Source organism: Branchiostoma lanceolatum, chromosome 4 (assembly GCF_035083965.1).
Source record: "Branchiostoma lanceolatum isolate klBraLanc5 chromosome 4, klBraLanc5.hap2, whole genome shotgun sequence".
In the NCBI taxonomy this organism is placed as follows: Eukaryota; Metazoa; Chordata; class Leptocardii; order Amphioxiformes; family Branchiostomatidae; genus Branchiostoma; species Branchiostoma lanceolatum.
The window spans coordinates 21,436,575-21,449,324 of record NC_089725.1 but is presented as its reverse complement, the minus strand read 5'-3'; the positions used below and the strand labels follow the sequence as shown (position 1 = coordinate 21,449,324).

At 43.5% G+C, this 12,750-nt stretch overlaps 1 protein-coding gene across 3 annotated transcripts in view; it reads left to right on the top strand.

The window, feature by feature from the left end:
• LOC136433315 (dynein axonemal heavy chain 6-like) overlaps positions 1-12,750 on the top strand; it is a 49,339-nt gene that overhangs the window by 11,476 nt on the left and 25,113 nt on the right. For all 3 annotated transcript variants that reach the window (XM_066425393.1, XM_066425392.1, XM_066425391.1), the window contains 25 exons: positions 276-442; positions 890-980; positions 1,217-1,471; positions 1,858-2,012; positions 2,283-2,423; positions 2,608-2,737; positions 2,973-3,060; positions 3,260-3,381; positions 3,616-3,848; positions 4,100-4,222; positions 4,362-4,535; positions 4,984-5,202; positions 5,431-5,544; positions 5,870-6,045; positions 6,343-6,575; positions 6,693-6,883; positions 7,232-7,630; positions 7,804-8,708; positions 8,999-9,166; positions 9,948-10,082; positions 10,353-10,531; positions 10,862-11,031; positions 11,322-11,480; positions 11,722-11,964; positions 12,285-12,495. In XM_066425393.1, coding sequence (XP_066281490.1) covers positions 276-442; positions 890-980; positions 1,217-1,471; positions 1,858-2,012; positions 2,283-2,423; positions 2,608-2,737; positions 2,973-3,060; positions 3,260-3,381; positions 3,616-3,848; positions 4,100-4,222; positions 4,362-4,535; positions 4,984-5,202; positions 5,431-5,544; positions 5,870-6,045; positions 6,343-6,575; positions 6,693-6,883; positions 7,232-7,630; positions 7,804-8,708; positions 8,999-9,166; positions 9,948-10,082; positions 10,353-10,531; positions 10,862-11,031; positions 11,322-11,480; positions 11,722-11,964; positions 12,285-12,495 — 5,181 coding nt within the window. The remainder of the gene's footprint in view (positions 1-275; positions 443-889; positions 981-1,216; positions 1,472-1,857; positions 2,013-2,282; positions 2,424-2,607; positions 2,738-2,972; positions 3,061-3,259; positions 3,382-3,615; positions 3,849-4,099; positions 4,223-4,361; positions 4,536-4,983; positions 5,203-5,430; positions 5,545-5,869; positions 6,046-6,342; positions 6,576-6,692; positions 6,884-7,231; positions 7,631-7,803; positions 8,709-8,998; positions 9,167-9,947; positions 10,083-10,352; positions 10,532-10,861; positions 11,032-11,321; positions 11,481-11,721; positions 11,965-12,284; positions 12,496-12,750) is intronic.

Below are 12,750 nucleotides of genomic sequence, written 5' to 3'. Positions count from 1 at the left end.
CAATCAAGCACAACCCCCAAAGGGTGGATTACTTTCAACACAGAAAATTACTCGGAAGTTAAGCTCGGACCTGAAATCAATTTTCACCAAAAACATTCATCACTTTTTCCCATGCAGTATCACAGACCCCTGTTGTGGAAGAATTGGTGTGTGTGCCGTTAAATCGTTGATAGGGTCTTTCTTTAATGAAAAACAATTATAGAAATCATGTCTAGCAGACATGACAGATAATGAGGATAATGAGGACCTATTCAGAATTTCTTGTTCTGCACCAGGCCTAGGAGAGAGTGGGAGTGCCATCCTACTGGTCCACCTGGACAGAACACAGACCCTGACACTACAGGACTTCTGTAAAGTCCAACAAGACCAGTGCAACCTGTCCCTACAGCAGCTCAACACTCTCAGGAGCAATGTGGTTCAGCTGGTCTGGGATGCCTGTGCAGTGAGTAAATTCTATCCACTTAAAGATACATTGTATATACTTCTGAGATCCAAAAGTACAGATGAAATTGCTGGCTGAAACCTGCCTTGAATTACTTCCTAATAACTCCCTCCTTGTCATATGCATATATGTAATATGTATTATCATTTACTGAACTACAATGTACCTCTTTATCATCTATCTCTCTCTCTCTCTCTCTATATATATATACATGTATATTCCTTAGCTTTTTTATAAAGACTTTTGCTATTTTGTACGAGATGGCCATTGTGCATCCACTTTGCAGTGTTATCTTTTCTCTATTCAATGCCGTCATAGAAATAAAGCTGCTATAGCAATATCTGATTTTGATTGAAATCAACACAAACACAAACATAACCTTCTACTCTAACATAACCTTCTACTCTGTTGCCGTCATATAATCCTTCCTTTGGTCCTCGGCAACAGAAAGTGGCAGAAAATGAAGGCATCACGTACACCAAGGACATGAAGGCTAACAAACCTGTGATGGAAAAGTCAAAAGCTCCGGGCAAGAAAAGTAAGCACAACTGTAATATGTACCACAATGTCTTTTTCCCAACTTGTCAAGATTGTATTATTTCTTATATCATGATATTACAAGACTACAGTTATAATGTATTCTACCTAGAACATAAGGAAGAAATGTTACCACTTTTGGAAACTGATTTTTGGCACTCTTACAGTGCCAACACATGAATGTACATGTACATGGAGGGCTCCACATGATACATTTACGATTTGTTCCCCCAACAGAAGATGGCCCAACATACACTCAGATAGCCGAGTGGCGACAGATCCTCCTGCGTCTGTCGTGTTTCATCAAACTTGCAGATAACCTGATCGTGGAGCTCTTGCGGCGCCTGGTGATCACAGCTACGCGGCACCTGTTGGGTCATGTGTCTACATCTGCGACTGTTCCTGTGGAGTACGATTCAGAGTCGGATAGTGAAGATGGGTCTGAGAGTGACGATGAAGACAGACCAGTCCGAAAGAGGATGACTCTTACTGGTGAGATTTTCACTCTGATTGCAGTGAGCTTTTGAAAAAAAAACATTGTACGGTTCTTGGTGGCAAATGTGCTAGATATTGGCACATCGGCAACCAAATCCGTAGTGTTTTTTTTGTTTTTTTCCATAGCCAGAGAAAGTCGTGTAAAGTGCCTTTCCTAAGGGCACAACGTCGGGGCATGGTGAGCAAACCTGTTACCTTTCGGTTGTGGGTCCAACGCTCTAACCGTTTAAGCTTTTAAAAAGGGTAAAATAGTCATACAAATGCATCTAATCATCTTCAGAGTTTTTATTGTTCTGCCTTATCTCTGCCCATATTTATGGAATTTGATACAAAGATACAACAGATGCGATAATCCAACATGTAATGATGTCCTCTTATTTCAGAGTATCGCAGGGGGAGAAGATGGAGTGATGCTTCTGACTCAAAAGCTCCCCATGCAAAGAAGAAAACTTCAGCAAAGAAGGCTTTTGTCATCCCAAAGTTTGACTTTGAGAACGAGGTTCAGGTCAAGGAGGAAGAGCCGGTTGACATTGATCAGGTAGGATTTTTCTGTTGGTACATAAATGTGATTTCAGCAAGATATGCAAACCTCATTTATGAATTTAATGAAATGAACATATTATGTATAAGTGATATCATATCATGTAATCACTAAGTCAACATTTAGTAGTAGCATCATATGATTCCCTTGAAATTTTGCCTTATCATCTTCCTGATGCTTAAATGACAACACTTTCTTGATTCCCATGTAGTTCATACCATGGAATCCCAGATCAGCATTGACTGAGTATCTATTGTTCCTTCCCAGGTTTTGAAGGAAGTTAGAGAGCAGGGAGAAGTAGAGATCACTCCAGAAGCCATGTTCAAGGTCAGCCTGGTGTTAAATGTTCCGACCCTGCCATCCCGCAGTACTGTCAAAACGTTTGACAGCCGTCCTGTGACACAAGAGGTAAGTTGTGTTTTATGTATACTATTTTATCATTTTGTATCATTAGTAGTTGTTTAGCACTTTAGGCTGTCACTCATTACATGGTATGTAGTGGTGGCCATTTGATGTGATGTGTACAATAATTCTGATACAATATTGTTTTTGAGGAACTGTCTACATTGATAAACTTGCTCTTTATGTACAGGTCCGCTCAAACGTCCCATCCTCACTAGCCAGATTAGAAGGCCTGGTGTCCACCCCCAGCACAAGGGAGAGGAAAACAGTCACCTTCATAGAGGGGGGGATGTCAGAACTTCCTGAGGAGGAGGAGACAGGTATGGTTTTGCTCACTTTGCATGTAGCATCTCTGTGCTGTCCCTGGTGCTGAAATGTGTGGTGGTGTGCTACTGCCCAATTTCCTATGTCCATCTCGTCTAAGAATTGACAAAACAAAGAAACCTGCGAAGAAAACACACTATTTTTACAGACTTCAATACCGAAACTGTACGTGTAAGAATTTTATACATTGGCTGTCTTTATTCCACCATATGTCACCATGTGCAATTTCAGAGGAAGACGACTCTGATGTCTCTGAATCAGACGATGAAGCGCCTGCACCCAAGCCGGAGGATGACAGAGCAAACAGGTTCCAAGCAAGGTTAGTCTTGATAAGACATTCACACAAGTCAGTACAGTACTTCTTGAAGACAAGGACACCACTTCCATCAACAATTTACAGTTCCCAGATATTACATGTCTTCATTTTATCAAAGTCCAGATTAAGCTGGAGCTATTCCACAGTACTTGGAAAAACAACTATCCAGTGGTAGATGTATAACATGCAATTACCCTTGCAGCATGGACAAGCTGAGCTCTTACACTGGGTCTGCAGGTGGAGTGAACATCACACTGTCACCATCTCAGGATGAGTTCAGAGACAGTCTTCGGGGAGTCATCTCCACATTTGAGAACACTGTTGGTAAGAACACAGTTGTTTAAAATGCTCCACTAATTTGGGTGGGGCACTTAATTTTACACAATGGACTGTTGCCCTTGGTGTATGGTGTACGGTGATTTGTGTGTGCGATGGATTGATGACTGAAAATGTTTGCCTTTTTTGTTTTTAAGTTCAACTAAAATCAAAATGTATTGAAAACAAACTTTCTATAGACTATATGTCAGCAACTCCCTAACTTCTTGCCACTCTTTGCAGGAGAAGTAAAGGCCTTACTTAGAGACCCCCGCCTGTCTGTCTTCTACTCCCCGCCGACCTATGACCTGAAGTTATCAGTAGACGAGGAGAAGGAAGAGGAGGAGAGGGAGCTCCAGCGACCTTGGCCTGACATTGAGCTCTTATTTGGTGAAGACCCAGACTACCAGGACATGATCGCCACCAATATGAACCACTTGGAAAATGCACTTGGAGAAGTCTTCAGTTATGCAGAGGTACATGACCTTGACCTTGTCCTCCAGGAACATTTATTTTGTTCAGCGTCACTGTTGATTATTGAATATCGTTTACCATAACAAAAGCTGATTATCCTCTATATTTCCCTTAATTTGTTCTAACAGGAGCTTTACTCAATCCTCATCAAGGCATGGAAAATACATATATTTGATTGAGACCTCCAGTATTTCTGTCAAGTATACAGGTATAATGTAATGAAGAAATGATCTACTTCTACCCTGTCCCTAAGGATTATACCAAGTTCACTGTAATGGTGGACAAAGCACGGCGTGTGAACGTGGATTCCTCCATGACCCAGCGGGAGTGGACCACAGAAGAGTTCCACCATGTTCTGTCCCAGCATACTGAGCAGGTAAGTCTTCTTTGTGCAAAATATCACACAGTACACTTTATATGTGTCTGTTAAGTTTGCCCAGGATGTTTCCTCTCCCCTTGCCAACTGACAACACTTTTCTAGACAATATGTTAAATCCATAGACCATATTTCCCAGGTGCGGTCCATGATGAGGATGAGGACCCATCAGAGGATTGGTATGATGGAGGTCTTCAGCAATGGCTTCCAGGAGTCGTGTCTGCCCTTCCCTAAGGAGGTGCTAGCAGCCATCAACAGGAAACTCCCGGTCATTGCCAATAAGAAAAATGAGGAGCTCATGAGGATTATCAAGGTTGGATAATTCTCTGTTTTTGATGTGAAATAGGGGTATGTTAATTAGTGGCAAAGTAAAGTGAAAATTGGCTCTGAAAATGTTCTTCCTCTACGAGAGTTTGGAAATGGCTGAAATGATTTATACAATGTCACATACTATTTCCACTGAACAAAGATTATGACCTCAAAAGCTCAAATTATTGCATTGTGGTTCTTTTTGATAATCAAATTTACTTTTCCCTGCTGTAATGAAAGCATTAAGTTGGTAATTCACTTTTCCAGCAGTAAGTCTACTAGTAGTATGTTGAAGTTTAAAGGTTCTATCAGTGGAATTGCTCAACTTATGCTTTAAACATGGTGTTTTAGATGTGTGAGTTGGCTCTTAAAGAAACATTTCTGCCTAGCAGATCAGTCAGCTTTAACTTGAATAATCATTCCCCCTATACCATTGATTTTTGCTTCACCAGGGAGCCTCCAAGAAACTTGACAACATGCCTGAGTCTGTGGAGGAGTTTGTGGAACACCTGACCTTCCTCGGCCGCATGGTGTCAGAGCTGCCCATCCTTGAGAGGGAGTTCACTGTGGTCACCAGGCTATTTGTCATTGCTAAGAACTTTGACGTGCCAGTACCTCCCGAGGAGTTGGCCCTATATCAGACTCTTGCACCTGGCTTTCAACATCTTAAGGTGGGGAATCTAATTTTTCAACAATGATTACAAAATCATGCCCTTTTTTTAACAGTTACCATTGTTACTTCCTGAATGTCCTGTTAGTGTATTTGATATTGTTATCAAAATGTAAGATAAATTCATATTTAGTATATGATAATGAAAGTTCCTGTAGTTATTGGAAGAAATGCAGTGTTGCTCTTTGATACCAAAGCAACAAATGATACCTAATGTTCCAAACAACAGTCCACCATCTTGTACTGTGAAGCCAAGAAAGACGACAACATCAGAAAGTTCAGCACTGACCTGGACAAGCACATCAACAACCTTCGCTTTGAGCTGGTGGAGATCAAGAGCAAGGTCAGTGAGAGTCTAGAATAATATCAGACTCATGTCTGATTGGATGTTCTGGATATATGGTGCTGTCCATTCAATCTTCAATGTACTTATTACTTGTATGATAGCTAATGGAGGAAATAAAGTATCCAAGTACCACTAAGTATCAGTTCCATCTCCTATGAAGTATGTTTCTAATTCAGCGGTATTTTCCCCCCTACCAAACTCAGATCATTAAAACAAAAACTATCTACAACAATATAGTGATATTACAATTTGTATGGCATTGATCCAGTTTAATCCAACTGAATGATTTAGGACTTATCTGAACACAATGCCACCACCCCAGGTGAGAGATCCCAACCTTCTGAACCCTGACACACTGACTGTGGTTGCCACGGAGACACTAAAGACACTGATGGAGGAGGTGGAGTATCTGTCCAGCAAAGCTCGCAGCTACTCAAACTATCAGGACCGGTTTGGCAGCTCCATATCCGCCCCCTCCAAGATGAAATCCTTTGCTGAGTATGTTTTTGAACACTTTAGAATGGTTTTGAAATACTTACTGAAATAATTCACTAAACAGCAGTCCAAAAATACATTGTATTGTCATTTCCTTATTATGTGTTATCTGCTTTTGTCAGAAGTATGTTTTGGTATCCGGTAGTAACTCGTAGACAGAAGGCCTTGTTACCTAATGTGGTGTGTAAAGTGCTCACAATCAGAAGCTTGATTTTATTATGCCAATTGTACAAACTTTTAAAAAAGTCATTGCTAGGCCAAGAATAGCCATCGAATTTATCATTACCATTCATTCCTTAGAGAGGCAATGATGCTGACGTCCAGTGACAGTGGTGCGAGTGCCCAGATCGTGCAGTCAGACCTGTCCGAGGTGGAGCGGGATGTGACCTTACGTCAGCTGCTGTGGGAGTCCCTGGACGAGTGGGCCAAGCTGGAGGAGGGCTGGAGGGCCACGGCGTTTGAGCAGCTCAACGTGGATGCTGTGCAGAAGAATGTCAACAGGTTTAGCCAGACGGTCTTCATGTTAGAGAAAGGTAGGTAAACGTTCTGTGTACCATGATAGCTTTAACTTTGAAAGGACATTGATAATCTGGGTACTTTTAAGGCGAACGTCTCGATCTGTAACTCATCAATGTTATCTGTCCTTGCAGGACTCCCCCATAATGAGATTGTGCCGAAGTTGAAACAGTCGGTGCTGGACTTTAAGCAGGGCATGCCTGTGATCACCAGCCTGAGGAACCCTTACCTTCGCTCACGTCACTGGGAGGCCATACAGGAGCTGATAGGGAGAAGCATTGTCAGGGACAAGAAGTTCACCCTAGGAAATCTGCTGGAGCTGAAGGTACTGATGACCGTGCAGGCTCAATTGTGCTTTTAACAATCAATTCTGGAAGGTTTCAAAATAACTGTCATTTAGCAGGCAAGGGTGAATGTTGTGTCAGTTAGCATATTGTACTAGCCTGACCTTATTTGTCGGGGCAAGGCTTTATTGTGTTCTTTCTAGCTAGGTATGTCATATTGTGGCATCTCTCAGACAGCTGGCATTTGGCAGATGATAGTAACTAGCATCTTGCTACTGGGTAAATTAGGCCTGATTCTTGTATGGACATGTCTTGCTTACTTTGGCATACTTTCATGCCTGACAAACAAATTCGCTGGCACTAACAAGACAAATTTTGGCTCCTCTCAGATCTTTCAGCACAAGGAAAGGATTGGTGACATCTCCACACAGGCCAGTAACGAGGCCACCCTGGAGGCAATGCTGCAGAAGGTCATTGAACTCTGGCACCACACAGACTTCCGCCTGGTGCCCCATAACGTCAGACCTGACATTATGATTATCGCTGGCATCGATGACATCATGGCCCAGCTGGAGGAGAGCCAGGTTACCATAGGAACCATCCGTGGGTCGCGGTACGTCACCGCCATCAAGACGCAGGTGGAGGACTGGGACCGCAAGCTGGGCCTGTTCGCCCGCACCCTGGATGAGTGGATGACGTGTCAGCGTCAGTGGCTGTACCTGGAGCAGATCTTCACCACTCCCGACATCCAGAGACAGCTGCCCACTGAGGCTAAACTTTTCTCACAGGTAAGAAAACTTTTTTCTTTTGTTGACACAGAATAAGGAGAACAAATTTTTGCATGCTGTTTATTACACAAATAACAAGTAGTGCAACTTTTTCAGTCAGAGCTAGCAGCCCTCACAAGAAATGGCTTGCAGTTTGAGAATAAAATAGTGATTGAGACCTTTCTGCTCCTTAGGTTGACAAGTCCTGGAAAGATCTGATGCGTCGTACAGAAGACCGTCCCAACGCCCTACGGTCTGCCACTGCACCGGGTGTGCTGGAGATCCTACAGTCCAGTAACTCCCACTTGGAGAAGATCCAGAAGTGTCTTGAGGACTACCTGGAGACCAAGCGTCTGGTCTTCCCCAGGTTCTACTTCTTAAGTAACGATGAGCTGCTAGACATCCTTGCACAGAGCAAAAACCCTGATGCTGTCCAGCCCCACCTCAGGAAGTGCTTTGGGAACATTGTTGCCCTGGACATCCGTAAGCTGACCCACCAGCCTGCCTACATCAACAATATGACATCAGCAGAGGGTGAGACCATCCCCATGCCCAAGAATGTGCGGGCAAGGGGCCCTGTGGAGCAGTGGCTGGGCAGTGTGGAGACCAGCATGTATGACACTGTCAAGAAGCACCTGAAGTCAGGGATGGTGGACTGGAACCCGGGTGGCCTGACCACCTGGGTGCTGCACCATCCCGGGCAGGTGGTACTTACAGTGGCACAGATCATGTTCAACAGGGACGTGGTAAAGGCTTTCCGGGGTGTGTCTGTGCCAACTGCTGTCACCCAGGTCAGGGACAACATGGTGGACACCCTGAACAAGCTGGCCAGGCTCGTGTCCACACCCATGCACTTCTACCAGCGCATGACGCTGGAGGCCCTGCTGATCATCGATGTGCACAACAGGGATATCCTGAAGGAGATGATTGACAGTAAGGTGTACAAGGCAGATGACTTTGGGTGGACCAAGCAGCTGAGATATGAATGGAATGAGCACACCAACTCCTGCAATGTCCTGCAGTGTAACGCTACCTTCCAGTACGGGTACGAGTACCTGGGCTGCTCACCCAGACTTGTCATCACACCACTAACAGACAGGTGAGGAGGACAAAAGTCATGATGGTAGAAAGTAACTAAAGGCGGGACATAGTATTGTTTTGTTTGTTTGTTTGTACCGCATACCTGGTAAACGGCGTCTTGGCATAATACACCAGGTTTCTACTGAACAGTACAAGGCAAGCTGCTTATTATGTCTGGACAGTAATAAGTTATTCTAAACTGTTATATCCCTGATACATAAAATGTGCATTTAAAAAGCTACTCTTGTTGATGTCTTTCTTGTCATGCCTACTTGAACCAACTGTGTTGTTTTTTCCTTGCCTTCCCAGGTGCTACCTAACTTTAACAAGTGCTCAGAACTTGCACCTGGGAGGATCCCCTGCAGGGCCAGCTGGCACAGGGAAGACGGAGACAGTCAAGGACCTGGCCAGGGTCATGGGCAAGCAGTGTGTTGTCTTCAACTGCTCAGAGGCCATAGACTACAAGATGATGGGCAGGTGAGGTCCTGTTTATACCTTTTGCAGATTGATGTGTCAGATGATACTTTCTGACATTCTGATTTGATATCTTGAAATGTGAGTGTTTGGTTATGTAATAGGGTGCGATTATGATATAGCTGAGTTTCTTGCTTTCCAAGTTATCCTGAGGATAATATCCGTTCTGATGACCTGTTCTGAGAAGGAGTGTAGGCGGGCAACTATTTCCTTAGAATGATGGCTAGTAAATGACCCGGTAAGAAATAATGACCTTCTCTCCAGGAGGGCATAGCATGCTTCCGGGTGGACATCGCCTTATTTGGGACTGTCCAGTACTCCTTAGAGGAAATGACGCATGATGACTCAATGGTAGAAGAATGTACCTTTTTCTGAAGAATAGATGTGTAGGCGGATTGAAGGTATATAAAGAGAACCGATGTACTAGAAGGAGTTGAAGTCGAAGTCTGGCCTAGAGCGGAGATACGATGTAGAGCGGACAGAGTGAGAGAATACAGATCAACGTCTTCACAATGTAGCGACTCCTTGTGTTTCCTTGGGTTGAGCGTACCACTAACATCGCAGCTATACTAACGAACTTCGTAAGGGACACATCATGGAGGCCAAGGTCAACATCAGCTACCCTACAACCCTTACATTTATTGCTAGTACAGAATCCTTGTTACCCTGTGTGTATCACATTAAAGAAATCGCCCATTTCTGGTATGTTTTTAAGAGATGAATATAATAGCTTGACAGAAGAAATATCAGACAGGCTCAATATGATGATTTGTTCCTTCTTCAGGTTGTTCTCCGGCATGGCCCAGTCAGGGTCCTGGTGCTGTTTTGATGAGTTCAACAGGATTGATGTGGAGGTTCTGTCAGTCATTGCCCAGCAAATCCACACCATCAAAACTGCTAAGGATGGAGGAGCGCTCAGGTGCTGTGAATTACAAACAGATAACTGGCATAATAATAAAGTTAGATTCTCAGAGCTTGGCAGAGCAGAGCTGCTATTTTGTGTTCATACAACATATTTTGTCCATGGAATGGAAAACTTGAAGTTAATGATTTGAGAGAGGGAAATTCAAATATCCTACTGAAATTTAGTTGAAAGCATTTTGCAGGAAATTAAGAGGAATATATGGAAGGAAACCTGCAAGAGACAGTACTACTAGCTTTTTTACATGTATTTTACCTCTTCACCCAGGTTTCTGTTTGAGGGGAGAGACATTCGACTGAACATGACCTGTGGGTTCTTCATTACCATGAACCCGGGGTACAAGGGTCGTGTGGAGCTGCCCGACAACCTCAAGTCCCTCTTCCGCCAAGTGGCCATGATGGTTCCAGACTATGCACTTATTGCTGAGATTATGCTGTTTTCAGAAGGTTAGCTGAAGAACTTCTCCCCATAATCTTTGTTGTCATTCCCATACCAAGTGCCAAATATTTTTCATTGTGATAATAGTCACTCATTGGGCTTAGAAATTGGGATTTTAATGTTATCTTAGATATCCAAAAAGGACCTATATCTAGGAATAATTACTAAAACCTATCTGTGTAGGAAGATTTTCCAACCTAGGTTGAAACTTATTCCAACCTAGCTATGAGACTACAACTGGGATTATTGTAGTTTGTATAAATTTACAAGTTATATTGGGCCAATCTGAAATATATCAAGCAATTGCTAATTTGCATTTCTTTTCTTTTCTTGCCCAGGCTTCACAGATGCCAAGTCTCTGTCCACCAAGATTGTGAACCTGTACCAGCTGGCCAGTAAGCAGCTGTCCCAACAGGACCACTATGACTTCGGCATGCGCGCCATCAAGTCTGTACTGGTCATGGCAGGGCAGAGGAAGAGCAGCATGCAGGAGGCACATCCAAATCAGGCAAGAAAAAAACTGTCCTGATTTTGAACATCTTTTTTGCTTATGCTAGATTGGTATCCATGTAGGTTTCAAAACCTAGAAAATATCACAAACTAAGCTAGCAAAAAATGAAATAAACTTGTTTTGAAGTTGGTGTGGAGTAATAAAAAACTATTGATTATTGGAATGGTTATTGAAGGATTATCAATGCTGGAATATTGTGATATGATATGATATGGTTCATTTAGTACTTTCAGGAGAAGAAGACATCTGCCATAAGCAAAACTAATCCTTGCATAAATGATCTATAGGTCCTAAATGAGCAGAAGGAAGCCCACATCTTGATCCAGGCCTTGCGAGATGCCAACCTGCCCAAGTTCCTGGCTGAAGATGTGCCTCTGTTCGAGTCCATCCTGGCTGATCTGTTCCCTGGGATTGTTTTTCCTGAGCCAGAGAGTGGAGTCCTGGAGGTCAGTGTTTATAGATCCAATTCTAGCTTTCAACAGTGAACCATGGCTTAACATCACATCTTTAGGACTATGTAACCATTTCCAGAAGTCAGATCAGTAAGAACAGCACTGTTGTGATTTAAAGCATGGTACAAAGCTGGGTGGCTAGCTGCTGAACCAAATATGCTACATCAGTCTTCCGAGGCATTGACTGTAGTTAGATCAGTCTTCAATATCTAATGAAGAGACCCTTTCCTTGCAGAAAGCCATCAGCGTTTCCATCCGTGACCTGGGTCTGCAGCCGTGGCCGCTGCAGCTGGAGAAGGTGGTGCAGCTGTACCGGCAGATCATGGTGCGCCACGGCGTCATGCTGGTGGGGCCGACCGGAGGGGGGAAGACCACCTGTCGGAACATTCTCCAGCGCGCCCTGGTGCTGATGCCGTCCATGCAGGAGGAGGGCACAGTGGGCATGCACCTGATGGGAACTGGTGGGAAGAAGGGGAAGGTGAGACTTGCTTTGTGAGCTGTAGAAACATTGTACTGCATATGCTGTGGGCAAACAAATGTATAATGCTGTGATCAAATAAAACAAGAAAGAAAATCTATTTTCGTGGAGCTTCACGCTTTTTACACATCCTCGTGATCTTATTCATGCAGGACTTATGTACATCTGTTTGACATTTAAAGAAAGGGCTTAAAAGATAGAAAAGGCAATGAAGTACAAATGTACAAAAAAGCTTCATATGTTCGATATTCTGCTTTCAACGTCTTCACGACCTGGCTCCATTGTTTAGCTGACATTATTGCTGCAATTGATTTCAAAAGGTGGAGACCTTTACCCTGAACCCCAAGTGTGTGAAGCTGGGTGAGTTGTATGGTGCCACAGACCCTAACACCCTGGAGTGGACGGATGGGCTGATGGCTTCAGCTGTGCGTAGGTTTGCTCGCGAGCTCACCACCGGACCAGAGACACAGGATGAGTGGGACCAGCGGCCTCCAACAACAGCAAGCATGGGATCAGGATACACAAGAACAGGTGACATACTGTACAAGCATATCTATTGTGTGATGTTTGGAAGGAAACATGATACAGTTAAGTCTTGCATTTGCCTTCATTGATATAGCATGATGTTTTCAATATGATGTGGTTTGGCAAAAAATGGGATATCATAATTGGTAAGGAAGTATACGTCTGAGGTATAAGACATAGATTTGTGGACATGTTTTTGAATTGATAGAAGGTTCTTCAAGCTGCTATCTATTTGTTGCTAGTTTCTGATTGCTGGACTTT